Here is a 27,132-nt window from a genome sequence, read left to right as displayed (position 1 = left end):
AGGCTCTGTCATTAACTGGGTCAGAATCTGCCTCTGCCCCAGACCAGCCTGATGAGGATGGCAGAGGCCTGTGCAGGCCCAGAAGAGGCAGCTGGTCGGGGAGTCCGGGACCCTCTGAGGGAAACTCTGGGGATAAGCTGGTCATCGGCTTTCCTAGCCAGGCTTCCAATCTCTGTTTCCCCAGCCCTGGTTGCTTCCCCAGGCTGAAGCCCCAATCTGGTGGGCATAAGACCCAGTCCCCACAGCCCCAGCTCCCGCCCCTCCGCCAGGCAGACCATGTGCCCTTAGATGTCTGTGCCAGACTTGACCTCTGGGTGCAGGTTTGTCCTCTTGCTGGCAGGGCGCTTGGCTGATGTCCCCCCCCCCCCCCCCCCCCGCCTACCTTTACAATGGCCTGGTCTGGAAGGGGCCACTCAGCTCCTGCCTGCCCTGTGTGCCCGGGCCCTCAGGCCTCCCCTTACCCCCCCCCTCCCCCCCCGTGGCTTCAGAGAGAATGCTCTCTCTGGCTCCAAGCTGCCTCCCTGGTAGTGGTGGGGGGAGTGCAGAGCCACCATCTGGCTTTAGAGATAAGATTCAGACATGAGGCAACTCATTAAGGAACAATCAAGACAGCATATACTTAAGACTGAGGATCTGCTGGGCAGACTCAGCAGGAGCTTCAGAGGCAGAGGGGGCAGGGGAGGGGAAGGCAGATGTGTGAGTAGGTGGGGCTGGGGGGGCAGGGCCTGGTCGGGAAGCCCCAGTTCCTCCAACCCCCAGTGACAGGATGGAGAGAGATCAAGCTGTCTTCCCTCCTCTGGAGGGTGGGAGACCACGGCCCCCGACTGCCTAGAGCAGGAGGCGGCACTGAAAGCTCTCAGGGGTGATCTTGGAAGGAGTAGGAGAAATCAGGCTAATAAGGCCCTAAAGTGGACAAGCGGGTCCCACGGACAAGTAGGCAAAGGCTTGGCATCTGGGGCAGGAAGGAGGCAGCAATCCCCGGCTAGCTGGCCCCAACTCACCCTAAAGTACAAACCACCGCACCTTATGTTTTGGGGAGAAGTCCAGACAGCATTTTGGGGCTGTGGCTCAGCAGCTTCTGCAATGGAGGCATTTTTGATGTCCATGTTCCGTTGAGACCTGAGTTCAGCCAGGAGCATGAGAACCTCCTGGCTGAGTGTTGTGTGGACAGGGTCTCCATTCTTGGTGGCCCAAGAACATCAAGGACACCTGCTGGCTCCCCACGGGCCTCCCCACTCGCCAGTCACCCCTGTGCAGGCTCACGGTTAACACGCACTCCTGCTGCTGGTGTGGGTGGGCTGGGAGCCCCGGACTGAGAACCAGGCCGGGCAGGCTGGCCCGAGGGCTGGGCCTGCAGGGCTCCCTCCAGAATTTGACTATACCCCTCGCAAGGAACTTCATAGACGGTCTCCCTGCACCCTTGCAGCTTCCACACATCCTGGTCACACAGGGGAACCAGGAGCTCAGAGGTGAGAGGAGGCGGCAGGACTCAGGACTCGAGGCAGGTTTCAGAACTCATGGTTTATTGATACTTGAGCACAGCGGCTTGGGAGGAAACCACCTTTCTGGTCTCCCACCCTGGGACTTATCCCTAAAGACAGGGGAAACAGCCATCCTGTCTTGGAACAAGACCCCTCCGGCAGAACCTCACTCCCAGGAACCCCACTGGGATGTGTACAGATAAACCCTTGGCAAGACTGGCACGGCTTGTGAATGGCAAAGCTTGGCGAATTTGGCAAAGCCACGGAGACTTGGAAAAGTGCAGGCCTCTGGGGCTGCCCACTTTGGGCTACCGCCAGAATCAAACCCAAACAGCTTATTTTGCACAGGCCCACCTGGTTTCTGTCTAGCTGGGCTGTGGGCGAGGCGTAGGAGCCGTCAGAGCTGTGCCCCCCGCCCTGGGAATACTGCTGTAGTAGCTGAGGAAAGGGTGAGGCCGGAGAGTACTCGCAGGCCTGGGGAGGGCAGGAGACAGGACTGCTGCCAAAGGCAGGGACGGCCCTCAGCGAGCCTGTGCTTCTCGCTGGGATCCACCCCTATTGCTCTTTCCCTAAAACAGACCCATTTCCTAGTCCTGGATGCTGAGGACAGGCTGTTTTGGGAGGCCGGCCATGCATTCGCCTCCGGGATTTCAGCGGGTTGGGAGCTTGACTAGCAGCCCTGGAGAATCCAGCGGTGCCAGCTCCCTTTCCAGGCCTTCCCACCTCACAACTGCAGAGGGAGCTGGCTGCCTTCGCCTCCTCTCCCACCCCTGCTGACTGGGGCTCAGCCCTACCTGTAGAAGCAGGGCTGTATTTCTCCAACTTTTGTATTCCATATAAGGCGCTGGTATCAGTAGCTTGATTCTTTTCCAACCCACTTCATTTTAAGAATAGACACTAATAATACTTAATCACCCTTCCCCGTTGGCAATGGGGGAAGGGCCCGCAGCACTGGTAGCATTTCCCAGGATGTGCTGGGTTCACCCTGAGTGGCCCCGGCACTTCCAGAATTCCAGGAGCTGCTGCACAGACTCAGTGCAACCCTGTATCCTACAAAGGGAAACTGAGGCCCAAGAAGGTACAACAACTTAGCTCACATAATGACCTAGTGGCAAAGGTGGGACTTGAGAAGGGGACTGAGGTTTCCAGACCAGCGTCCTGGCTAGGGGCCCTCTTGGGACTGTCCTGAAGAGGAAGTGGACCAGGACGCTCAGAGGTTACAGATCGCCCAGCAGTTCCCTGTGCAGCCAAGTCAAGATGGAGGAGACCTGCTCCGTGCCTAGGTGCTTGCACGGGCCAGTCCCCGTGCAACGGGAGAAAAGGGCTCCCTCGGCTGCCAGGACAAGCCTGGAGAGAGGTTCTGGGGGAGCCTCGGGCCAGGACACGAATCCGGCCACCAAGTGATGTGATCCAGACTCCACGAGGTGAAGCTCCTCTCTTGGCAGCAACCAACGGAATAAGATCAGCAAAGAAAAGAGAAAAACAGAAGCACACCTCTCCCTCCTCCACTAAGGTCATGCCCACGGGATGCCAGGCTGGTACTGAAGGGAGGGACCACATCCAGCTTGTGCTGGGAGAGGCTCATGAGAGGGCTTCTAGCCCCGGAAGAGATGGTGGCAGGGCTTTCAAGTTAAATGGGGCAACCCCTAGTCATGCTAGCTGCCAAACATTCTCTGAATTAGGGACCATGTTCCAGAGGCTTTTTATCGTGAAGCCTTGAGCAAGGCATCAACGACATGGCCTCAGCATCTTCATCCTGCTGTGGGACTGGGGTAAATGTGGAGCCTGCAGGCAGTGGCCCATGGCTCCCTGCCTTCCTGCTGGACAGCCCACCCACCTCAGGAGAGGCAGCTCTCACCATCCTCCCTTGTCCCAGGCTGCCCTCAAGTGCCACTGGGATCAGGGGGCTCCCTGGGCAGACCTTCCTGGGGACCTTCTATTACAGGTGGACTCTGAATGCCTCCACAGGACTTCAAGGACCTGGCACCAAGCTCCCTCCCACTGCCCAGCCCCCTCCCCCTTCTCCTGAAGCCTCCATTAAGCCCCCCACTGCCCTGCCCAGACCTGTCAGCCTCTGCCTGCAGCAGCCCTGCCCCACTGTGAGCCCTGGTCCTCCCGCCAGAGACCCCTCTCACCTGGGGCCTGACCTCTACCTGGAGCCCCCACCCAGCTCTGCCACTTTCAACGCCACACAGGAGTTTTATCTGCTCCATTCAATGTGAACAAATGTAGTCACCTGAGTTTCACCTTCCCAGGGCACTAGGGGACATGAGCTCTTTCACAGGCAGTCAGGCTGGGGGCAGAGCAAGGCATCAGAGCCCACCAGCCATGGGCAGACAGGGCTTTGGCCCTGCAGGTTGAACAGACTCCCAGCCGCATCCCCACTGCCTTGAAACAGTCCCACAGGCTACCTTGGACTTGCCAGAGCCTCTTATGTGTGTTTCCCTATGAAACCAGTTCATCCACCAACACACAAGACATTCTGGAACACTGCAAACAGCAGAAAGGCCTTGTCTGCTCATGGAGCTCAGGCCCTCAGCCTGGGGTCCAGCCAGACACCGAGCAGCAGGGCCAAGGGGAGTGGGAGGTAGGCAGGGGCCAGTGACCCTGAACTCCCAGAGCCCTGGGCGTGGCCCAGGTCACACGGCACAGCCCACGCTGACTGTCAACAGTGTGTCACAAAGAGGCAGAAAGACCTCTTCTAGGAAGAATTCTAGCCCAAGTCATGCCTCTGTAACAAAATAAGTCCGACTTTTGTGAAAACTGAAACATGACTATTAGAACCCACCATAGGCCAGGCAGATCTAGCCTTCCCTAAAGCTGTTTAAGGCACTTGAATGGCTTATAAACACTACCTGGAAAGGTTGTTTCAATCTTGATTTAAGAAAAAAAATTCAGTAATACTGCAAAACAAGTGTCCCCTAAAAAAATCAATACTTAATTTTTCTAAGAAATAAAATAAATGCTAAGCTCTGCTTAAGTTATATGACACAACAGGTTACCTTGGCACTGACAGAACAAAGACAAAAACCTGAAATACTGCTTCTACATTAGGCTTTTCCCTGGGGAAAAAAGAAAGACCACAAACAGGTATGGCATCTCTGCACGTCCCCTACCTGCGTGCTTGGGGGACAAGAGGGGACCAGGGAGGCCAGGGCCACATATGTCCCAGCTGCTATGAAGCGGGCAGTTGAGCACCGCAGACCAGCTCCAGATTCTCTCCCCTCTTTGGAAAATGCCAGGCGCATCTGTGGACACGAGCCCTCCCAGCTGCGGCCCAGGAGCAATGGCTGAGAAACCTGTACTGGGCGCCCAGGGCATGCTTGCAAATGCCCATGGCTCTGGGTCTGCACGAGGGTCCCACACGCAGTGTCCTGCTGCCCCCCCCCACACTGCCGGCATCTTTGGTCTGGCTGCAGCCAGCGCCTGTGGGAGCAAGAGCTGGTCCAGTTTTTGGGTCATCTTCTCTTTGGTGAGGTTTCCTTCAGAGAACCTGGCCATCCCACTGCCTGTCACGAGCAAGGTGTAACACCCACCGCCAATGCAGTTCCGCAGCCACCAGGATGGGCTGATGATGCAAGCAGCACGAGAGGCTTGGGGGTCCCAGAGGAAAGCATGGCTCGGGTGGTGCCCACCTGCCCACCGCTGCCTGTCAGGTCCTAAGGCATCTGAGGGGGAGGGTCACGAGGTGGGGGCCGGGGCCTGGGCCTCCTAGCTTCTCTGTGGAGTGTTGTTCTCTGGCTCTGAGAGGTCAGAGGGCAAGTCACGGCTTTTCCCGTTTGCCCCCTGGGCCTCACCCTCCAGTAGGTCTTGGGGATCCCTGAGGAAGACTACCATGACCGTGATGTTGTCATGGGAGCCCCGCTCCCTGGCTGCAGCCACCAGCTCCTCGGCGACTTGCAGCCCGCTGCCCTGCTGCCTGACCAGGTGGCTCTGAACGAGGCCAGGCACCTCCTGGTGAGGGACAACATCGAAGAAGCCGTCACAGGCCAGCAGCAGGTAGTCCTCAGAGCCGGTCAGCTCCCAGGAGGCCGCATCCGCCTCCCCAGAAACATAGGGCTTCTGGAAGATGTCCCCTGAGCATGGGAGAGAAGCACGTTGTGTCAGAGGATCGCTCTGCTCGCTGCTCCATCCCATCCCACCAGATCTGGCCTCAGTGACGTCACCCGTCCTCCAACACCTGCGCTCATGGACGAGGACACAGGGTGAAAAAAGAACTTCACATGGAGGGTGATGTGACAGATTTATTCTGATGTCCCTGAGGACAGGATCCAAATCTAGCGGGGCCAGGGCTCAGCTCCACAAACCAGCTTTCTCCCTGTGGAGTGAGGCCCAGCGTGAGCGGCCCAGGATGTTACACAGGCTGTGGCCCTGGCCCTGGCCCTCCTGAGCTCCCAACAGCTCCCCTCGGACACCTGACAGGCACTCAACTAAACGTGCTCAAATGCTCACTTTTCCTCTGTCACACCTGTTCTTCCAGTTTCCCCATCGTGGAAACCGGCACCATGATCCCCAGGTCCTTATGCTCAAATCTGGGGGTTCCTTCTGATTCTCTCTCACATCCCACATCCAATCTGTAAGGAAGTCCTGTCAGCTTTACCTTCAAAATGTAGCTTGAACCCACCTCTCTGCCTTGTTTCTACAACTCACACCTCCCCAGGCTTCACAGAGCATTCAGATGGTCCCCGCCTTCTGCTTTGGTCCTGACAGTCACTCTCCACGGATCCTAAACTAGACCATGCTGCCCCTTACACGGAACTGCCCAGAGCTCCCCTCCCCTGGGGAGGGAGCCCGGCTCCCCAAGCTCTATATACTGGTGTGTCCTGAGACACAACAGCAGAAGCTGCAGAGAGAGGGGCTGTAAAGAAGGCAGTATGTTTAGCAAGAAGGACAGACGTTTCAGGAGGCTGGAGGGATGGATGCCCCATCGCAGGGGTTAGCAGAAAGCAGGTAATTTCTAAGTACCTGGAGGAGAGGTGTGACTGCCAAGTCCCCAGACAGGCCTGGCAGTAACGGGATGCTGAGAAAATAGGATCGGGTGTCAAGAACGGGGGTGCTTTTACTTCAGATTTTAAGACAGAATCATTAGCATGAATGGGGGGGAATAAACCTCACTTATAAAATATTTTAAAATTATCTTCTAGGTAGCCACAGGTTTCCTACTAGATTTTTCTACGTGTTTCAATGAAGAGATAATGATATACGACTTAATCACAATTATTGGTGTGAGATGCAAGTTTCTCAGGTATCTGTTCCTGCACTCTTTAAGTTCCCAGGGTCCCTCCACAACCTGCTCGATAACACAATCCCACAGACCACAGCTGCCTTTTCAGCACATGACACTGCCATCCCCAACAGCTGGGTGAGCCCGTGGGCCTTGAAGGGTCTAGAGGCCTGGGCCCTGGGCGACCTTTCTCTCCCGCCCCTCACCTTCTTACCAATGGCTCTGGAGACGGCCAGGGTCCCATTGACTCTCCAGCAGTCCATGTGAGACACGAAGCCACCCAGCGCTTCGATGCGCTCCTTCTCTTCCTGTGGGAGACAGCCAGAGTGGGGCCTGGGCACGCCGATGGCAATAGGGTGCCCAGCGCTGCCACTTCGGTGGAGACAAGCTGGTTTCTAAGACAGCGCTGGAAGCCACAGCTCTTGAACGACGCCCAAAAGCAGCATTAGTAGCACGGTGAGAAATTATAAATAACCTGGCCTTCATTTGCTGGAAAGGCTAAATAGGTTATGGTGCAAATACAGACGGGCCACCCACGAGCACTGACTGACAGTCGGTTCCTAAGCAGCATTTCAGGGTCAGGGAGATGCTCACGAGGCAGCAGAAAGAGCATAAGCCCCGGCCGGGGTCAGACAGCAGGCCCCTCAGTTGCCTCATCTTTCACACAGGACACTGTTCCTTCCCTGTAAACTGCTGGGACAGTGAAACCAAGGGTGTGCCATGTGCAGCCACTCGGCAGGGCTGGATGAAACCTGAACCGGGCCCTGGACGGGCCCTGTGCCCCTGGGTCCTTGGCCAACTCCTCTACCCCCAGGTACTGCCTGGCTCCCCACAGGACTGTGATGTTCCAGGCCTGAGAGAATGGATAGAGGCCCCGCCCAGCCATGAGTCCTAAAAATGTCTTTGGTCCTATAAATTCCCCTGAAGGAGAGGTTTCCAGGTGTGAGCCTGCTTCCTGAAGGGTGGTAACAACAGTGTCTGCTATTTCACAGATGATGAGCCCGACACTTGGAAGGGGTGGAGCCAGGACTGAACACCGCCATCTGTTGCTGCTCTTTGCCACGTTGCCACACTGCCAGGCTCCGAAAGTGTCTGGAAAATGCTGCCTGGGAAAAGTCCGCAGTGGGCCTCAGAGGAGGTGCTGGACACTGAGCTTACATGGGTGTGGGCAGGCAGGAGCAGAACCAGCAGAACCAGAGGTTTGCATCTAGTCCTAACTTGGGCCGAATTTCACCTGACTGCTTGTCTTGGGGTAGGAGCGCCCACCAGGGAGCAGGCACGGAAGGCCTCAGAGTGACAGAGGATACCTGCCACTTCCTGGCTATGTGCTCTGGGCAAGTTACATAACCTCTCTGGACCTCAGTTCTCTCCTCTAAACAATGGGGAAAGCATGTGTAGGAGGCTGTGAGCCATGGCGGGGCCAGGGAACGCTGTCAACCCTGACTGTTACGATCACTGCCTGATACTCCCTGCAGTGCTCTGCAGAAGCCACAAAAGAAAAGACAGTTCCATACGATTACATAAAACCAACACTTACATGTGGAAAAGCCCATAAAGAAAGACAAAAGAGAATTTGCAAATCACCACACAGACAGGGAGCCAAGCTCCCTAACACATATGAAATGCCTACAGATTGATAAGAAAAATAGCAAGAGCTTAGGAGAAAAATGGGCATGGGACAGGAATGGAGTGTTCTCAGGTAAGGTGACTTTTGAAAAGATGCTCCAGCTAGCTCTGTAAGAGAAATACAAACTAAACAAAGGCCTTCTTCTCACTTCTCAGATAGCAGGACCCCACAGAGCCTGAGGGGGCAGTTTGGCAAATCTGTACACTCTGACCCAGCTATCACACACACTTCTAGGAATGTGCCCTGTAGATATACCTGACCCTGAACAATGAAATTCTGTACTAAGTTATTTATTGCTGCCTTGTTTTCAGTGCCAAGAGACTGAAAAAAATCTCAACGTCCAGCAAGGAGAGATGGGAATGAATGGAATTCCAGAAGCCCTGTAAGAGGGTGGGAACACTTCATATGCCAACGTGGAACACCCAGCAGACACAGGTTAGGTCAAAAGGCCGGTGCAGAGCAGCATGTGGGGGGCCTACCTATGGGCATTCCCCAGATGTGCAAACTCTTGCTCTCCCCCTTGGGAGACAGACTGGACACTTCAATGTGATGTGGTCCAAGTAGGAACGTCATCCTGTTCAGGTCAGGTCCCAGAAGCTCAGCCGGGTGAGTGACCTCAGGGTCCCAGCACAGCCTCTGCTCAATGAAGCCCTGAGCCTGCTTCCTTCCAGCCCAGCGTCACCACCTCCCTGCAGCCCTCCTCCCCCAGGTGGTCGGCTGCTCCTTGCCTGTGTGTACAACAGAACCCTGCACATTTACTGGGCTGCTTACTGGGCAGATGGCCCAGCTCTCCCCTGTAGCTCTTGGAAGGAATGGCTCACTTGGGACCCCCGGCTGTTAACATGCCACTAGGGGACCCTCTGGCCACTCGAGTCAGGCAAGGAAGCCCTCCTTATGGAGGAGTGCCAGGAGTTTTCTGAGAGGATGGTCCAAAGGCCCTATTCCTTCCTAATCTGCCCCAGCAACCCCCAGCCAGGGGTCCCCTGACCAGCTGTTTCCCCCATGGGCCCAGCACAATGGGGACAGGGGTGTCCCAGGTGGGGGTGGAGGGAGCCCCTTACCTGATGCTCGGGTTTATGCGGCTCCATCAGCTTCACCACCTGACCTTGCTTCACCAGGATGACCTGGGAGTCCCCAAGCCAGGCGATGTGCAAGGTCTTTCCTGTGATGAGCGCACACACACCCGTGGTGCCACTCTGCAGCCGCTGTGGGGAGAGAAGGCCCAAGGGGAGAGAGTGGGCTGAGCACCTGCCCCCCAGGCATACGGGGTCCAGAAAGCGCTCAGCCAGAAAAAGGAACGGAGTGCGGATGCACGATGGGCACCGTGAGTGTCACAGGATTACGCTGCGTGGAAGGAGAGCACATCCTGTGTGAGCTCATTTATATCAAACTCTGGAAAATGCAAACTCAATCGTCTATTGTGTCAGGAAGTAGAGGAGTGGTTGTCTGAGGAGCAGGTGGGCAGGAGGGCAGGAAGAAACTTCTGGAGGTGATGAATATGTCCGTTATTGTGAGGGTTTTACGGGTGCCCAAACCTATCAAGTTGTACACTTTCAACATGTGCAATTAATTAACTATGTGTCAATTTCATCGCAATAAAGCTGTTTAAAAATAATAATACACTAAACTAAACACCTGCTTCAGAGAATCCATTCTCAACTCTGAGAGGCAGCCCTGAGCTCGGTGAACTTTCTCACCTCCTAGGGATGACCGTGGCCAGGAGGGCTGAGGCATTTCAGCTTTTTACTGGTTCCCAGCTTATGGTTTTAGATGCCATACAGTTTTCTGTTAAGTCCAGCTTTGCTGATTTGTGTTCTGTGCTCAGAGCATCTGATGACAGTGCAGCCCCCACCCTAAGTCTCCTCATCAGCTGTGTTACCAGGGGCAGGTCTTGTAAACTCTCTGAGCCTCTGTTTTCTGATGTATAAAGTGGATGCAGTCTTAGCATCTACCCCACAGGGCTGCAGGAGGACCCACTGAAGAGAACACAGGTAAGGTTCAGTTGGGAATAAGTTCACAGCGGAGGCCGGATGCATTCTTTCTTCTTTCAGAAACAGATGCCTCCTCCCTGCATGGCTCTAACTCCCAATGGGCATCAGCACCTGCCAAGACCCTGCCCAGAAGAGCAAGGGCAGGTGGGGCTGTGTACTAATCATGAGTTTTCTTTTCTGTATGTATGATGCTTTGACAAATCAGGGGCCTTGCTAATCTTAGAGAGAATGCACCCCCAGGGCCAGTTAATTCCTAAGGTTAGCACCTTAGTCCTAAGGTTAACGTCTCCCCCACCAGCACCTTTCATGTACAAGCCAGCCAGTTGGAAGCCCATGTGCCCAACTACTTCATTTGTCACTCGTGCCAGGCCAATGCTGCCCCTGGCCTGGCTGGATGGGGACCACCCCTGTAGCTCAGAGCCCACAGAGGTGATTCCAACTATCGAATTCTAAGCTTGCTGTGACTTGCTGGTCCTGCCTCACCCATGCCTTCCTGTGGAGACCACAGTAAAGGCTCTGGCCATGCTTCCCTCTCTCCCTTGGCCTCCTGACCAACCTGGTGCTTCCCTGTGTGGCCCTGCGTGGCATGGCATCTCCTCTTGGGAACTGTCATCACTGTGTCTGTCATCTTACTATGCTTGATTAAAATAAGATCCCGAGCACATCTTCACACAACCTGCCCTTCCCCATGAGGCCTGCACACCCTCTGCTTCAGGACGGGTCCACGCTGCTGCAGGGCCAGGCATGCTGGATCAGGGGCAAGCTTATGCTGCTTCTATTCAAATGAAAAACAAGCCCCCTCTGATTGTAAGAACGAAATCACACGACTGCCAGCAGCATTTAGTGAAGACCTGCCAACACCACTAACCACTTCGATTTCTATCCCTTTGCAGGGCCGGGCCTCTCCGATGCTAATATTTACTGATCCCCAAACTGTACAGGATGCGATTCATCTGTAGGTTCTCACCTCTCGCTTGGCTTTCAAGAGGAACATCTCATCGGTGTGCCGGAAAGCCTCTCTGAGGGCTCCTGCGGGGTCTGTGGGCAGCTCCGGCTGGCGGGCAGTGTTGGCATGTACATGCACAGCGGCGTACTTTGCGGCATCCACCCCTCCGTGACCGTCAAACACAGCAAAGTAGGCACGGTCCACAGGGCCCTGGTGGGGAATGCAGTGGGAGTCACCGCCCTGCTGGCCTCACGGCTGACCTAGGCCTTGACCTGGCCAGAGGCTCTTGTCTGGGGGTGGAGCTCAGGAACTGACTGGAAGGGTCTGGAAGATTCAGCATGGCCTTTACCATCAGACAACCCTCCGGAGCCTCAGTTTCACCATCTATACTGAGCTGCTGGGAACATATGATGAGGTAAGAGGTACCAGGTCGCTCCTAGGGCTCGACAGAGCAGGGCTCAGCAATCATGAGTCCGGGCGAGCATGGTGCTCGGGGCCTCCGCTTCTAACAGACTTGGGAAAACCACTTCTTGTCTCAGTCCCTCAGCTAGGAAAGCAAGGTGGCCAGTGGCCCAGAAGCACTAGAATGATGAATTGGGCCTCCCAGACCTCTGGGAAGCACTTTGAGAGCTGCCCCGCACCTCGGCTTTCAGATAGCAGCTGCAGGTATCACTCCTGCCGTGGCTCTGTCCGGAAGCTCTGCTCAGCATCCCACCACCTGTGCAAGCTCTTCTAGGCTGTCCTGATTGGGGTCACTAGCCTCACGCACTACCCCGGGGCCCGGGAGGTGGAGCATTGGAGGAGGAACACTCACAGACAGGCCGAAGAGCTGGTTGAAGGTGGGAAGGCACACGTGCCGGTCCTCCATCTTGCGGCGAGTGTTCCGGATGGCATGGATGGAGACCAGCCACTGCTGCTGTGGAGCCCAGGCAGTTGAGGGCACCTGCTTCTGCCACTGGCTGCATACTTCCCAGAGCTGGTTAAAGAAGCTGTGCGCCAGGCCCTTGGCATCCAGCACTGATGGGCAAGATGGAGGACCGTTAGGGAAGCACCAACACAGGCCAGCTGACGATCCACTCGCTCTCCCTCACCCCATTCCTGTGGCCTCTGAGTTTTCACAGGCCTGCACAGGCCCCACCAGCCTGTCACATTCTGGGCACACCAGCCTAGTAAACTACGTGTGACAGGCTGCGTCACCAGCAGTGAGAAATGTCTGGTATGGCAATATGCACCAGGGGCTTCCTGTCCCCGGTGGAGCACCTCCACTCATGGGAGCCACCCCAAGGAAACAGATGGCAATGGAAAGATGATTTGAGGTCAAAGTAATGGATCACTTATAATTGTGAATTAATTAAAAACAACATATATCCATGACAGAGTAAATTATGGTTTATTCTCTTGATGAAGAATTAAGCTGCTATTAAAAATGATTTTTGCAACTCAATAGGTAACTGCCATACGGCCAGACACCCCTGGGGAGTTATCCCAGAGAAGTTAAGACTATGTTCACACAAAAAGCTGTGCCCGAATGGACACAGCAACTTTATCTGTAAAGCCGAAAACAGGAATCGGCCCGGATGTCCTTCAACGCGCGAGCGTTTAAACAAACTTGGGTACATCAAGCCACAGAACATCACTCAGCAGGAGAAAGGACAGAGCTGTTGACACACATGGAAAACTGATGTCTCTCCAGGGAACTATGCTGAGTGAAAAAAGCCAATCCCCGAAAGTTATCTACTGTGTGATTCCATTTCTATGCATTCTTGAAATGACAAAATTATAGAAACAGAGATTAGTGACTGTCAGGAGTTGCGGGGGGGGGGGGGGGGTGTTAGGGTGACCACACAGGGGCACATGACGGAAACTTGTGGGATGAAATTGTTCTGTATCTTGATGATGTCAGGATCCTGGTCCTGATCTATCACTAGAGTTTTGCAAGACGTTACTCTTGGAGGGAACTGGGCAAAGAATGCCTGGGATTCTAATGTGTTGTGTAACTGAGCCTACGGTTCTCTCAAAATAAAGCGAAATTTAAAAAACTAAAGGGTAAAACAAAAATGGACTTTTATAGAGCTGGCAAGCATGTAAAATGCTTATGTTATGATATTAAGGAAAAACACTGATATTAAGAAAAAATGTGAAAAAAGGAAGATGGGAAATTCCACATATAGTTTAACCATGAGTACGTGAAAAAGCCTTCAACCACCTGGACCCAGAAAATAAAAGGCAAGGAAGGCACGAAACCACAGTCAGCAGTGGGTATTTACAGGAGGTGGGTTGGTGGTTTATGGGTGATGTTTTTTCTTAAGTACACCTTTTTAGTGCTTTCTTAATTTTCCATTATAAGTGTCAGTCCTAGGTGATGGTTTTAAAATACGTCCATAAATTCTTTGATACTTTTCCCTTCAAGACTGGGAGCTCAAGTCCCTCCCCTTGAGTGTGCAACTTAATGACCTGCTTCTAATAAATAGAAGAAACCGGAGGTGACCACGAGTGGCTCCAGACACTAGGCCCTAAGAGACGTTGTGGCTTCCACCTTTCGAGCCCTCCATCTTTCTCCCTCTCTCTCCCTCTCTCTGTCTCCCTCATGAATCACTGGCTCTGAGGGAAGCCAGCTCCCATGCCAGGAGGATGCTCAAGCAGCCCTGTGGAGAGTCCACATGGTGTGGAAGTAAGCCTCCTGCCAATACCCGTGTGACTGAACCATCTTGGAAGTGGAGCCTCTGCCCCACGGGCCTTCGTCTGAACTCATGAGATACCCTGGGCCAGAACCACCAGGTCAGCTGCTCCCAAATTCCAAACTCACAGAAACTGTGGCATTAATAAATGTTCATTATTTTAAGCTGCTAAATTTTGGAGCAATTTGTTGTGCAGCAACAGGTAATACCCCCCACAACACGGATTTAAAACAAAACGAAACAAACAAAAAGCAAATGCTACCTAAATCTGGCTGGTAAGGAAAGATTAATAAAGAACAGGTCCAAAGAAAACCTCAGGTGCTACACCTCAGAGACTCAGTTCATTTTGATCCACAAACCCCTCCTGGGACCCTGCTGGCCCAGATGTTAGCGGCAGGTACAGGGCTGGTCCCATAGGAGGGGGGCCCCAAGGCAAGTAACGGGAAACAGGGCAGACTCAGGAGTGTCACAGGCCACGCTCAAAAGACTTGGGGAGTTGGAGAAAAGCTCCTGCCCAAAGGCAGTGGCTGCAGAAGAAAATGAGGGGAAGCCAGGGGAGGCATGGAGGGTCTGCGAGCACAGGCGGCCTTGGAAAGACACATCCGAGGGAATCCACACATCGAGGCGGGAGTTTCTAGAATTGGCCGCTGCCACCACACCAGCATTCGGTGGCCATTCAGGCATTTGATGAGAACTGGGTTTTGGCAGGCCTGAAACACCCAGGGAGGTACACGGTAGTGTTTACTCTTTCGCCTTAAGAGAGTACTGTGTTCCTGTCAACGTGTTTAAGCTTGACTCTGGGCTCCAGCAAAGGGCAATTAGCAATGAGAATAAGCTGCAGGAGGATCACCTGACCCACAGACTCCTGATGCCACTCAGAAGGCCCGCCTGCTTTCCTGGCAACTGCTCCCTGGGGAGGAGCTGCTGGTGGCTCCACCTGACCCGGCAGCACAGAGGTCTTAGTCATGTTTCTGCCCTTGGGTGGTGATTCTCTTAAGACCCACCGATAAACTTTACTACGTTCTGCTCCCATGACAGAGACGAGCTTGTCCAGGCGGGGAGCCCAGGCCAGCATGGAAGGCAGGAGCAGACTGCAACTTCCTCCTGCGTGGGCCCTTCCCTCCTTCAGCAGCGAGCGGGAGCCCCCAAGTGGAGGGCTCCGTCATTGTCAGCCAACGCACTGTTCCTTCCCGCCAGCAGGTGGTGCTGATTTCCTGCGGGGCGGCGGGCCGGGCGGGGTCCACCGATGCTCCCTTGGCCAGGCAAGGCGGAGAGCCTGCGGGCTTTACAGAGGACACTGCTGCCTGTCACTGAGCCACTATCTGCACCTCCCAGGCGGAAACACGAGGCTGTGTTGGGATGGAACACAGGCAGGGAGCCAGGGAAAAGGGCAGGAGACGTGGATGAGAAGGGCCCTGCACCTACTGCAAGGAGAAGCTCCGTGTTTTTCTTCTCTTTTCTCCACCTGTTCCTCATTTTGCCCTCAATGCTTGCACTAATGCTGAGATGCTCAGATAATACAAGCATACCTCGTTTGATTATGCTTTCCTTTATTGTACTTGACAGACGTTGCGTTGATTATAAACTGAAGACAAAACCCCCCAGTAGCAAAAAGATCACCACTCACTCTATTGCGGTGGCCTGGAACCGAACCCACAATATCTCTGAGGTCTGCCTGTAATTAAGTAACCTGAGGGAGGTGTGAGCAACGCTATGTTGGCAATCATATGCAATATATAAGTGAACCAAATCAACACACTACACCCTTAACTTACACAGCGTTAGATGTCAACATATCTCCATTAAAAAAGATTAATAAAGTAACACAGTCAAAAAAGAAATGGCAAAGAAAGGGAAATCCGCTGAGACTCCCTCCCACTGCCTCCAGGGCCAGGCTGCCCCAGGACCCTGGATGTGCTCTGCATCCTGACTGGCCCACAGCCCTGCCTGTGGCCTGAGCTCTACTTTTCCCCAGTGAGGGTGGAGCAAATGCCAGCTCCCAGCCCGGGCCCACCACACACTCTGCCATGGGCCACACCCCAGAGGCTCTCGCTCACTGTAGTTCAGATCTGACATGAACGGACGGACACTTTGTTGAAAATGATAGAAAGGAATTACTAGCATAGTAACAGGAAAACATGCAAAATAAGAGCCCGGCCTTTTTAGCATGAGGCTCACTCTCTGTTTCTGGGTTCCTCTGGAAAACATGGCTCAGGGCTGCCCCGCTGACCACTGTCCCAGAGGCAGGCTGCCTCCCCCAGTTCTCACAGACGTCACGGACTCTCCACCTGATGGGATGGGGTCAGCCCAGGCCCTGGCATTTAATACCAGCTGGACCTCAAGGCCGCCATGGGGAACCCGCTCCCACATCACCATGGGGCGATTGCTGCCCGAGGCAGAAGAGCAAGAGTGCAACGGAGAGCACCTCGGTCAGTGTCCTCCGTGTAAAATGGAACACGCGGCATTCATCCCCTGGCTGTACTGCAGCCCAGCGAACGGCCGCTGCGCTCCGCCGCGACTTCATGCTTGGAGTGCTATCCTCTGCATCGTGATCCTGCCACGCTGTCATGAACACGCATGTCCGGCACTGCCCCTTCACAGCCATCAGCCACGTGCTGCCATAACCGCCCTTCCACCAGCAGAACGGGAAAGGAGATGGAAACCAAGTGAGCCCCGCCTTCTTCCACCCTTGTGCTCCCTGGCGGCCTGTCCCTTGCCTGGCTGGCAAGCCTGTCTCCGGCTAAGTCTGGGGCCCCGAGAGCGAGAACTCACGGGTCACAGGGGCCTTCTCCTTCTCCTCTTCCTCATCGTCCTCCTCCTCCTGCCTGGGCAACTTCCTGAATTCAGAAAGGTCCATCTGCAGCAGCTGGGAAACTGCCTCGTGGGCTAGCGATGAAGCAAGTGGTAGCGGAGCGTTCCTGGGATGGGAATAAGAAATGAACTGGGGATGGCTCCTAGGCAGAAGCCAATGCCCCGGCGCCTGCCCAAACCCTCCAGAGGGAGACCTCAGGCCCCCTCCATCCGGGGAGCCCTTCTCGAGGTAGTGATAATAGCTCACACCCCAACATGGGGCCTCAATGAGTCGGTTGACCTCTGGTCCACGGGGAGCTGGGTGGATGTCCACACAATGCCATTTACTAGGGCTTTCACTGCACCGGACGTGTGCTGGGGCTGGTGGCGAAGGGGTGTCACAGATGTGTGAGCTGTGTACACTGGCCTCGGTGGCCAGGCCAAATAAACTGCCTAACGTCCAGCCTGATGACAGCATCTGGTCACCAATACCGGCTGGGGACCCCTGAGGGTTGGGGAGTCTTATGGGTTGAATTATGTCCCCCAAAATTCGTATGTTGAAGTTCTAACCCTCAGTGCCTCAGATGTGCCCTTATTTGGAAATAGGTTGGTTGCAGATGTAATCAGTTAAGAAGAGGTCACTCTGGAGTAGGGTGATCCCCTAATCCAGTAACACGGGTGTCCTTATCAAAAGGGGAAACACAGACACCGCAGGGAGAATGGGTGAGGAAGGATGAAGGCAGAGACCAGAGTGATGAGCCTACAAGCCAAGGGCAGCCGCCAACAACCACCAGACGGAAGCAGCCCTGCTGCCCCTGGATCTTGGACTTGCAGCCTCCAGAACCCTAGGACAACACGTTTGTGTTGTTTAAGGCACCCAGCCTGAGGTCCGTCATCACAGCCACCCCAAGAAACAAATCAAGGGAGTGTGAGACCCCTGGGCTGCATCTGGAAGGTTGAGCTGTGCACGGCCCAGGGGGTCCCCTGTCCATCAGGGCAGCTGGTACAAGGGAACACTGGGAGGAGGGGGGCAGGTGTCAGGGCAGTGGGGAGCCATGACCTTGGTGTTTTGAGGAGAAATGTGACATGACGGCATTGGTCTCTCTGGCCTCGCTGTGGAGGATGGACTGAAGAGTAAACGCTGTGGGGAGGCCAAGGCCCGAGCAGAACAGGGCGTGGTGGTGGACAGGAGGGGACAGAGCAGGTGCTGGGCAGGAGTCAGATGGGTTCCACGTCCACAGCGAGTCTCAGCTGTCTCAGCTTCTGCTGAGGTCTAGAGGTCTGCGGCTGGTGGGCATGTGGTCTGGACTGGAGACCAGGCCTTGGAATGAATGGGGGTGGGGGCTGTAGCTCGAAGAAGCTCTCCTGGGCGGAGTAGCCTGGGGGCCGGGAGCAGCTGGAAAAGTGGGATGACTCCAGAGGCAGCTGTGGAGGAACGATTCCAGGAAGCAAGAGTTGGTTGAGTGCTTTGGAGGTCACAGACACCCAGAATAGAGCTGGGGGTGGCCATGGGTAGGAGTAGGAAAGCAAGTGGAGGGAGGAAATAGAAGCTCCTAGTAGGAAGTCCTGAGGATAGAGAGACTGAGGCCAGTGGAGAAGGATATCGGAAATACTGCCACTCACACACTTTTCAATGGGCTCCCAGGCCGACCTGCCTGGCTCAGGGGCTGGCTTCCACACCATGTCCCTGGGAAACCCTCCCTGGTTCCCCCAGCAATAGGGGTCACTCCCTCTGCCCCTACAGCTTCTAAGATGCATCCTGACCCCAGAATCTGCCTCCCCGCCAGTGGGAGCCCCTCGCAGGCCAGAGGACGTGTGTTAACCCATGTGCCTTTCACTGAAGGTTGGGCCAAGGCTCAAGGCAGGTGGCCGGTGATTCTCAACTGGGCTCACACTCTTAGCTTCGCCCAGAGGGCAAGGACCTCCCAAAAGCCTGGAGGATGGGTCACGTCCCTTTGGGGCTGGACGTTCGCGGTGTGTCTATAGATGATTTTAGGAATGAGAGGGTGACTCAGCAGAGAAGCCTCTGGAACTATCTTTGAAAAACAACCAGCCAAGACATGAGAAATGAGTTCCTCTGCCATTCGGGATTTCCTGCCAATCGCTGGGTTTTCCTTTTTCACAGGAGAGAGAAGGGGTGTCTGTTCCCCTTGCTCCATGTGAGGTCAAGCTTTGTGCTTCCTGAAGGCCCTCTGAAGCCCCGCCACTGAGGCCACGAAGGGCAGAGGAGCAGCTTCCGGCAGTAGGGACCCACACAATGCCTGGCTGTGGGCCACAGGCTTGCTTCCTGGACGCCCCTCCCGCCTCATCCAGGGGTCCCGCCCAATACACCCTCAAGGCATTCAGGCCCTGCCTCACTGGGGCTTCTAATGTGGCCAGAAGACGCTGCAGTGAATGGGACAAGGTGTGTGTAAGGCCCAGGGAGCCGAGACACCCTCTAGTCCCACCCACCTCGGGGGTTTTCAAGGAGTTTCTCCAGTTTAGCAGCAGAGATGAAAACGCACATAAATAATACAGTGTAAGGTGTGCACTGCTTGGGGACCTGACATGTGACATGGAACTGCTAACAAGGGGAAAGACAGGACATAAATCATCACACCCTTGAACTCAGTGATGTGACTTCCAGTCTCATAAAACATACCATTACGATCTGAAAAAACTCCATGGACCTACATGCTTGGGCCCATTACACCCAAGAGCCCTCGAGCTTGAGCTCCAGGGTTGGGAGGCCGCCCAGTGGGAACGTGTACGGATAGTCAGATAGGGTGTAGAATATGTGAGTCTACATAGGAAAGGACTACTAGAAAAGGACAAAAGTAACTGAAAGTAAATCCAGTAAGATGGCCGAAAAATGTAAGACTTTAAAATACTGCATTTTAAGGTGCTGTAAGGTGGAGCTGCAGCGGGGGCCTACGGTGGCCATGGCAGCTCTGCAGAGGCCTGTGCCACCCCCTCCTGGTCTCTCCTGTCACTAATGGTCTCAGGCCTGTTCTGTCGTCCTGCTAATTAACGAGTGCCCACTTAACACCTGACCCAGGGCCTGTGGCCTCCTCCCGCCCTCTCAGCCTCATCTGCTGCTAGGGCCTCAGGGGGCCCCACTCCACCTCAGACAAGTCCTGCTTTTCCCTACAGTTGGTTTGAGTCACCTGCCCTCCTTCATAACACTCACTCTCCCCAAGGCCCTGCGCCCCACAGTTCCTTCAGCTGACCCCCGACTTCTCCAGCTCAGGCCCCTCCCTCGGCAGGAGGGTGGTCGCCGGCTTCTGTGCAGCCTCCCTCCTCTTTCTCATCCCCTCCCATTTCCAGTCTCACATGTCCCTTTTCGGCACTCTTCCCCAACAGGGCTGCCAGGCCTCCCGGGCCTCCCTTTCTTCCCACAGCCCATGAGCCTCCATGGGAGGCCCAGTGGCTGCTGGGAGGACAGACCTGGTGGCCCAGGCCCCTCGACCTTCCTTCTCCTTCTGAGAGCTGCTTGGCCAGCTCCCTCTCCTCCCCATTCTTCGTGCTTCTGGCCCTGAGGCAAGCAGAGCTCTGGGAGCCCTCTTCTCCCCTCTCCTACACCTCCCAGCACCCATCCAGCACCCACAACGTGGAGTTGTCAGGCCCCAGGCCCACTCTGCTCTACCTGCCTCGTCTCTAGGCCAATGCTCACTAACGACTGCTGACTATACCAGAAGCTAAGAGAAGGGCCTGCAACAGATTCCCCACAATAACCTTTGTTGGAGAGCATGGCCCTGCTTACGCGTTGATCTCTGACTTCCAGCCCCAGAGCTGAGACAACACATTACTGTTGCTCTAAGCCATCAGCTTGTGGTGCTTTGTTACAGCCACCCTGGGAAACCAACACAGCCCTGTCACAGGGATTCATGTAGGGAACACAATCGGCGCAGGGCAGGACGTGTGGGGTAAACGCCGGGGCCAAGGTCAGCATGTGGCACATACCGTGCCCCAAGCTCCTGGCCTGTGCTGTCCCCTTCCGGTAGGTGCACGGCCTACCTGCTGTTCAGGAAGCCCACTGCCAGCTCGGCCAGCTCGCCCTCTACCTCCTCCTGGCTCAGCACTGTCCCTGGGGCGTTCCATGGCAAAGGGCTCTCTGGGCTCAGTGGGGCTGGGAAGTCACGGAGGAATGCGTCCAGGAAGCCAGGGGTCTCCTCTGCCATCTGGCTGCTCTGCTGTGGGGCTCCAGAGGCCATGCCCAGAGCATCCCGGGGGGGCGCCTCTGCCGGGCTTCCAGTCAGGCTTCACTCTGGGGAGAGATGTGAGAGCAAAAACGTTAAGGGGCTCGGTGCCCAGCTCTGGGGTCACCGTGCCCTTGCCCTGCGGTGCTGAGTACCCGGTGCCTGCTCTCTTCGGCATCTCCAAGCATCGCACAGCAGGGGCTGCACCAAGCCCAGGGCTCACGGCAGAAGGGCAGGACCTCCTGTCCTAGCACACAGTTCAGAAGGCCCAAGTAATCAGGAGGGACAACACTGGTGTCCCCATGCAGGTCTGAGAGGAGACATGGGAGCCTAGAGAAGCAGCTTCAGGAGGCAGAGCTAGGAGCAGTGGTTGCATGGATGTCCTGAAGGAGAAGGAAGGCGGGTTCCTGGCAGAGATGGTCAGAGTGGCCAATGGTGGGTGGGCAGGAGAGGGACCCCAGGAGCAGGCCACTGAGGTAGATGAATGAGGCAGGTGAAGGGGTTCCACCCGATCTGGGACCTGGGCAACCAGGAGGTGAGGAAGTGATACCACTGGTCTGTGAGCCTACAAGTGGTGCCAGAGGGAAGAAGGGACACATCTTGGTGGAAGGAAGAGAAGTCTTGGACGGGACAGCGGCAGGGCCCACATGCAGGAGACCATCTGCCCTGGGTTGTTTCGGAAACAGACTAGAAGAGGAGCAGGAAGGGCACCCCAGAATATGGGCAGGAGGGAAGCAGAGGGTTAAGGCAGGATAGTCAGGGGCATTTGGGACATGGCCATGCCTAGTAAATCCTCTCTGACAGGAGGAGCCAAGAGCCTCCTAAGGCCCAGCTGGAGCACAGGCGCTGTGGACAGCACACGTCACTGACCCTAGTGCCCTGGGCACAGCTCCAGCCTCAAGGCTCTTCCACCCTGCAACCTTGGGAAGGCCGAGGGCTTACTAGCTACCAGGTCCTGTGTATTAACCGAAACTCCCCTGGGAGCCAGGACGAGCCCCCATTTCACAGATGGGAACACTGAGGCTTGGAGACAAGCAGCTCTTTGCCTGAGAATGGACAACGGGATACTGGAGGGATTCTGGAGTCCAAATTTGTCATTACCCCTCCCCCCACTCTACTTCTCTCACACCGGGAAAGTGTCCCTCACCCCCATCCTCCACGCAAGGTGGGCCTCCAGCTCCTCTCCCCCAGCTCAGGACCACTGATGGACTGCCAGTCCACACTCTCCACCTCCATTAGTATGCTAGTGAAAGCCCTGTGAGACACCCCAATGGTCCCAAGGGCCCACTGGCCTCCCGCCTTCCACTCAGCCCTCCAGACGTAACTGTCCCATAATGTCTTCCTTCCATCCCCCCTCAGGGTTAGCCTCTACCATCCCCCCCACACCCACTTCTCCAATCCCACTCAAGGGCTGCAGCCCAGGCCTCTCTGGGTCCCACTTTCTAACACACACACCTGGGTACGTCACCTCCCCTCCCCCTGTTCAACACAGGCCCCTCACTCTCGCCCCTTCCTCTTTTTCTCTCCACAGCATCCAGGCTGGGAAACTTTCTTCAGGAACGAATCCCATAATTTTATCTCCCAGGAAAATCAAGTGTTTACTGATGGTAACAAATTAACTTGAAAGTCCAAACAGCACTCCAAGTTCTAGGAGGAGAATAGCCCATCCCCTTCCTGAGGTCTTCCAGGTTCTGATGAGTGAATAGAGAGGGCAGGACCACAGGAGAGAATCTTCTGGAATCATCAGTCTTATCTACAGACCACATCTGCAAACTGCCAAAGGGCAGCTGTGGGCAGTTTTGAAGTTGGAGGATGAAGGCAGCTCACAGCCCACTGAAGAACACAGCCGGGGGAAGGGCTGTCCTTGTCAAAAACTAACAAACAGTACAAGTCTTCTGGAAGAATAAAGACGGAAAATGTAAGAAGAGATGGGGTAAAGGAGAGAGGGAGAATTAAATGTCTAATAGAGGATGATTCCCAGGGCAAAAAGCAAACAGTACTCAATTAAAAAAACACAAAACCTCTCTTCTTCCAAAGACAGGAATCAAGAGTCAATTTTTAAAAATAAACACACAGAAATAATACAGAAATGGGGTCACTTGTGCTGCAAGGTGATGGGAACAGACTTAATTTTATTGTCATCCTTCCATTTACTTACCATTGGAAGTGAATACAATGCAGCCCTGGGTTACACAGGCAAACAGGTAAAAAGGTCAAGAACATAAAATAAAGAAGGGAGACCAAGCCGTGAGTGGGACAGACCACTGCATTATAACCACCAGGGTAAGACTGTGAAATGGAGAAATCATTAAAGGCCAGGAGCCCCACGGGGGTGGTGAGGGTCAGCTGGGGAGAAGGCCGGCCAGGCCGCACCAGCTCCCGAAGATACAAGAATCAAGCCAATGAAAACAGCAAGGGAGTGAGAATTTCCCAGCAGGCTTGGATACCCTTGGGCAGAGAAAGAGGCCTCCTGTGCTTTCTCCTCCTCTGCATTCAAACCTCTCAGGCCTCCTGCTGTTTACAGGAGAGAAATGGGACTAATGCAGAGCTGTCCCAAGCAACAGTGGGTGCCCCCGCGTTGAGAAATGCTGAGTCCAGAAACACTCCACATGCACTGAAATCCTGGCCTCGTGTACACGTGTGCTCAGATCCAATGAGAGGGCAGTGTACTCACTGACCTCCCCAGAATGCACAGGAGGGCCCCAGTTTGAGAATCCTGGCTCACAGCATAATGCACAGAGTTCAAGTGCCCTCACCTTAACCTCACTTGCTGGTGGTGGCACTGCTGGACGATTTGGAACGCAGGAGACTCCTTCTTGTTTCCCGGCCTTGGGATGCTGTTTCCTATGTCTGGGGACCCCTTGCCCCAGTGGGCCCATTTCCCTGAGGATTGGGGGCCCCTTCTCTCTGCACTGCAGTACTGCAGACCTGGTCTCTGCCATGCCCCTGTTCACCATGCAGGGGGCTGCAGTTGTGCCCTGTGCCCACTGCCCCGAGCCCAGGATCTGGCATGGGCCTGGACGTGTGCTGAGGGAGAGCCGGGGGAGGGGCAAGGCAGCACAGGTGCTCGTGTGCAGGCTCAGCCTGCATCCTGTGGATTGGCTTACATCAGGGCCTGCGCTAGCCACCCACCTTCACGAGTCAGGCGGGTGGCCCAGAGCCACCCTGCCTGCTGAGGACCAACCAGGCTTGTTTCTGCATTACCTGGAGGGGGCGAGGGACAAGAAGAACCAGGACATGGCTTCCATTCTCTGAGGCCCAGCTGGTAAAGGACATACAAGCAATTTCCTTCCCTGCCCTTCCTTTTTTTAACAAACTCCTGACTCCCTGATGGAGCCACACGGATATGAGCAAAATAATCCAGGAGCCTGAGGCCTAGAGATAAAGGCACAAAGACTGTGGGAGGGAGGAATTCCTAACCCAAAGGGGGACCCAGAGGCAGCCCTGGGACTGCCGTGGCTCTGAGCTCTCACAGGATCAACTGAGAAGAGTCTCAGGAGCAACACAGTGGCCAGCAGGTGGGCAGCAGGACCAGGGGGTGCAGGTGAGGCGGAGCTGAGCCAGGAGCAGGAGTGTCCCAACTGGGAATGCTGGTGAAGGGCTCAGAAGGGGACCTGTGCATGAGTCTGTGCAAGTCACTAAGGACCCGGGGTGGACATGGGAGGGACAGTGGGCTCCCAGGCCCCACAGCCACCTGCATGACTAGTCTGGCTAAATGTGGCCTCCACATCCTCTCGGCTCCTGGAATGACACCCCTCTGCACTGTTCAAGTTCACGCCTCGCTCCTAACTGCGATGGAAAACCCATCCATCTTGTATCAGTCACCAACCCCAAATGCGGCCTCTCTCATGGGCCCCGTCTTTCATTTCTGTGCCCCCTGCCCTGGCAGAGCCCGTCACCTCCATGCTCCTGTGCATTGCTGGTGGCATTCTGTTTTGCCCTGAGACTTCTCTGATCCAAGCTCTGCTGAAATTATCACACCTTTGGGGCCCAGCCCTCTGTTTGCCATGGCTCTAGGGCACTTTTGCTGGCACCCGACTTGTAAAAAGTCCATTTCTTTTCCACTTAAAATATTTATTTTCCTCTAGTTTACTAGTTTTGACTCATAAGCTCAACTAATGCATATTTGTACAACTGCATTTTTCTAGGTCTGGACACAATACTTGTTGAGTCTTGCTTACTTCAGAATCCGAGTCAAGAAAAAAAGAGCAATCCTTAGAAAAGGAAACCCATTATTACAAAAGTATTGTATGCATTGTTAAAATTTTTCCTACAAATGGAGAATCTTATTTCTTTATTCATGAATAAGCACTTCCTACATATGTATTTTTTCTTTAAAAAAAATTTATGGTAAAATACACATAACGTACAATTTACCATTCAACCCATTTTTAAGTAAGTGGATAGTTCCTTAGCATTAAACACAGTCACTTTGTTATGCAACCGCCACTTTTCACAGGCTGACTTTCTCACTAGATTACAAGTTCACGGAGGTCGGGGAGCCCACCCAGTCCTCTCAGGCGTAACACAGCTTTTGTGCGTGTCAACTGGCAAGTGTAATGGCAGAGCGAAGGTGCCAGCTTCCTTCCACCACTGCCAGTGGGGGGTGTGGGCTGAGATGTGTAGCCTGAGGCCTGAAACCTTCAAAGAGGAAGCTAAGACACTGTGGAGCAGGAAGAGCAACAGAGAAAGGTTTTAAGGAGATATGGCTTCAGGAGATATCTCAAAGGAATTCTACAAATGAACTTGTGTGGTTTACAGCTTTCAAAGTAGTATTCCTTTTGTGTACCTCTCACAACTATGCAAAGAAGTACAAGCTACCAGGTTACACTGCAGATAAACAAAGAAGCTCAGGGACAGTAAACAACCTGTCTAAGGTCACAAAGGTAGGAAACGGCAAAGCCAGACTCAAATGGGGTCTTCAGAAGCTTTTATCAGTTCTACCTTGATTGCAGGAGGAAAAGAGTGAAATCTGACGATGGGCCGGATAAGAGGACAAAGACCAGAAGTGAGCTGGAGATGACCTCAGACGGCAGGCCTCAGAGACGATCTCCCACGGTGGGAGCACAGCTTGGCCCACAGAACTTGCCGCAGGGGATGCCCTGAGGATATGTGTCACAGGACATGTGTCCAGCTGGAAGGAAAGCTTTGAGGGGAGGAGTCCATCACCATTCACTACGTGCTAGGCCCTGCATTAAAATCCCTACAATCAGGTGCCATCTCTCCCTATTGCACAGAGAGGTTCAGGGGCTTGCTTGAGGTCACACAGCTGCAGGGGTGGAGCCCATGGCCTCTTTGCCTGAGGTTCTATCGCACACATATCCCGCTAAAGCTGCTGCAGCCCAAGCACTTGCTTTAACTAAAACACTCACTTTAAATATACTTGGGGGAGGGCCAAGGGTTGGAGCAGGCCAGGGGTGGGGGCATTCCAGCAGAGATGCAGTTCTGCAATGGTGCAGGGGCTGGTGGGGTAGGGGTCAGGGCAGTGGGCCGCGCCAGATGCTCCTGGGGGTAGGGGTGGGAGAGGCCAAACCCCGAGCAAATAAATGGGGGCGCGTCACCCCTCAGCACCCAATTCTGCTTCAGGGCCCTCGGTTCCCACCTGGCCTTGGTCGGCCACACCCCCGCCGGGCCAACGGCCCCCCAGTTCTGTGCCCTTGGCTCCCTAGCTCCCCAACTCCCTGCCTCAGGTTCCTCAGGTCGCCAGCTGATCCCCTAGTTGTTCAGCTCTCCACTTGGCCCGGAACCCCTTGAGTCTCCCTATCTCGGCCTCCCTGTCTCCGCAGCCCCCATGTTCAGCCCCCTCGAGATCTTCAGCGCCCATTTCATCCCTGCACGCCTCGGGCCCTCACCTGAGCCTCACCACGGCGCGGACAACCCCCCGGTCCCGCGCCCCGGGCTCCCTCACCCCCAAGTCCCGGTGGGCCTTACCTGCCACTCCGCCACTCGGCGCCCCTGGAGCGGCTCCCGGTCGACCCCGCCCACTTCCCGTCCCAGCCGCTGCGGGCGCCGCGCAGGCGCAGTCGGATCCCGGGAGGGCGAGGCCGGGCCTCTGCTGCCTTCTGGCGGCCTTGGGACCAGTGACAGCGGCCCTTTCATTTCAGGTGAAGAGCTGCCCTCCATCTACCTGGAGGGTCGCGGAGCACACTGGCGCTGGGGTCTGGAGCTGCTCACTGGCGACTTGCTTTACTTCTCAGCCTTGGGTGGGTAGGTAGTT

At 54.9% G+C, this 27,132-nt stretch overlaps 1 protein-coding gene across 1 annotated transcript; it reads right to left on the bottom strand.

Moving 5' to 3' along the window:
* Window positions 1-1,482: 1,482 nt before the first annotated feature.
* On the bottom strand, window positions 1,483-26,914 carry PPM1F (protein phosphatase, Mg2+/Mn2+ dependent 1F). The gene is made up of 8 exons (XM_033097883.1): window positions 26,847-26,914; window positions 20,734-20,983; window positions 16,720-16,865; window positions 12,084-12,286; window positions 11,291-11,479; window positions 9,394-9,537; window positions 6,920-7,013; window positions 1,483-5,557 (listed from the first exon to the last, which is right to left on the bottom strand). The coding sequence occupies exons 2-8, from the start codon at window positions 20,928-20,930 to the stop codon at window positions 5,193-5,195; spliced, it is 1,338 nt and encodes a 445-aa protein (XP_032953774.1). The 5' UTR covers window positions 20,931-20,983; window positions 26,847-26,914; the 3' UTR covers window positions 1,483-5,192.
* Window positions 26,915-27,132: the final 218 nt, after the last annotated feature.

The sequence above is a fragment of the Rhinolophus ferrumequinum genome, chromosome 25 (assembly GCF_004115265.2).
Source record: "Rhinolophus ferrumequinum isolate MPI-CBG mRhiFer1 chromosome 25, mRhiFer1_v1.p, whole genome shotgun sequence".
NCBI classification, from domain to species: Eukaryota; Metazoa; Chordata; class Mammalia; order Chiroptera; family Rhinolophidae; genus Rhinolophus; species Rhinolophus ferrumequinum.
This window is presented reverse-complemented; position numbering and strand designations above follow the sequence as displayed.

Bases quoted from the DNA above. Each gene is read 5' to 3' on its own strand.
- PPM1F (XM_033097883.1), bottom strand. From the start codon at position 20,930: ATGGCCTCTGGAGCCCCACAGCAGAGCAGCCAGATGGCAGAGGAGACC. The intron at 16,866-20,733 runs GTAGGCCGTGCA...TTCCCATCCCAG, and splicing joins GTGGGCTTCCTGAACAGCAG to GAACGCTCCGCTACCACTTG. The intron at 12,287-16,719 runs GTGAGTTCTCGC...CTTGCCCATCAG, and splicing joins GGAGAAGGCCCCTGTGACCC to TGCTGGATGCCAAGGGCCTG.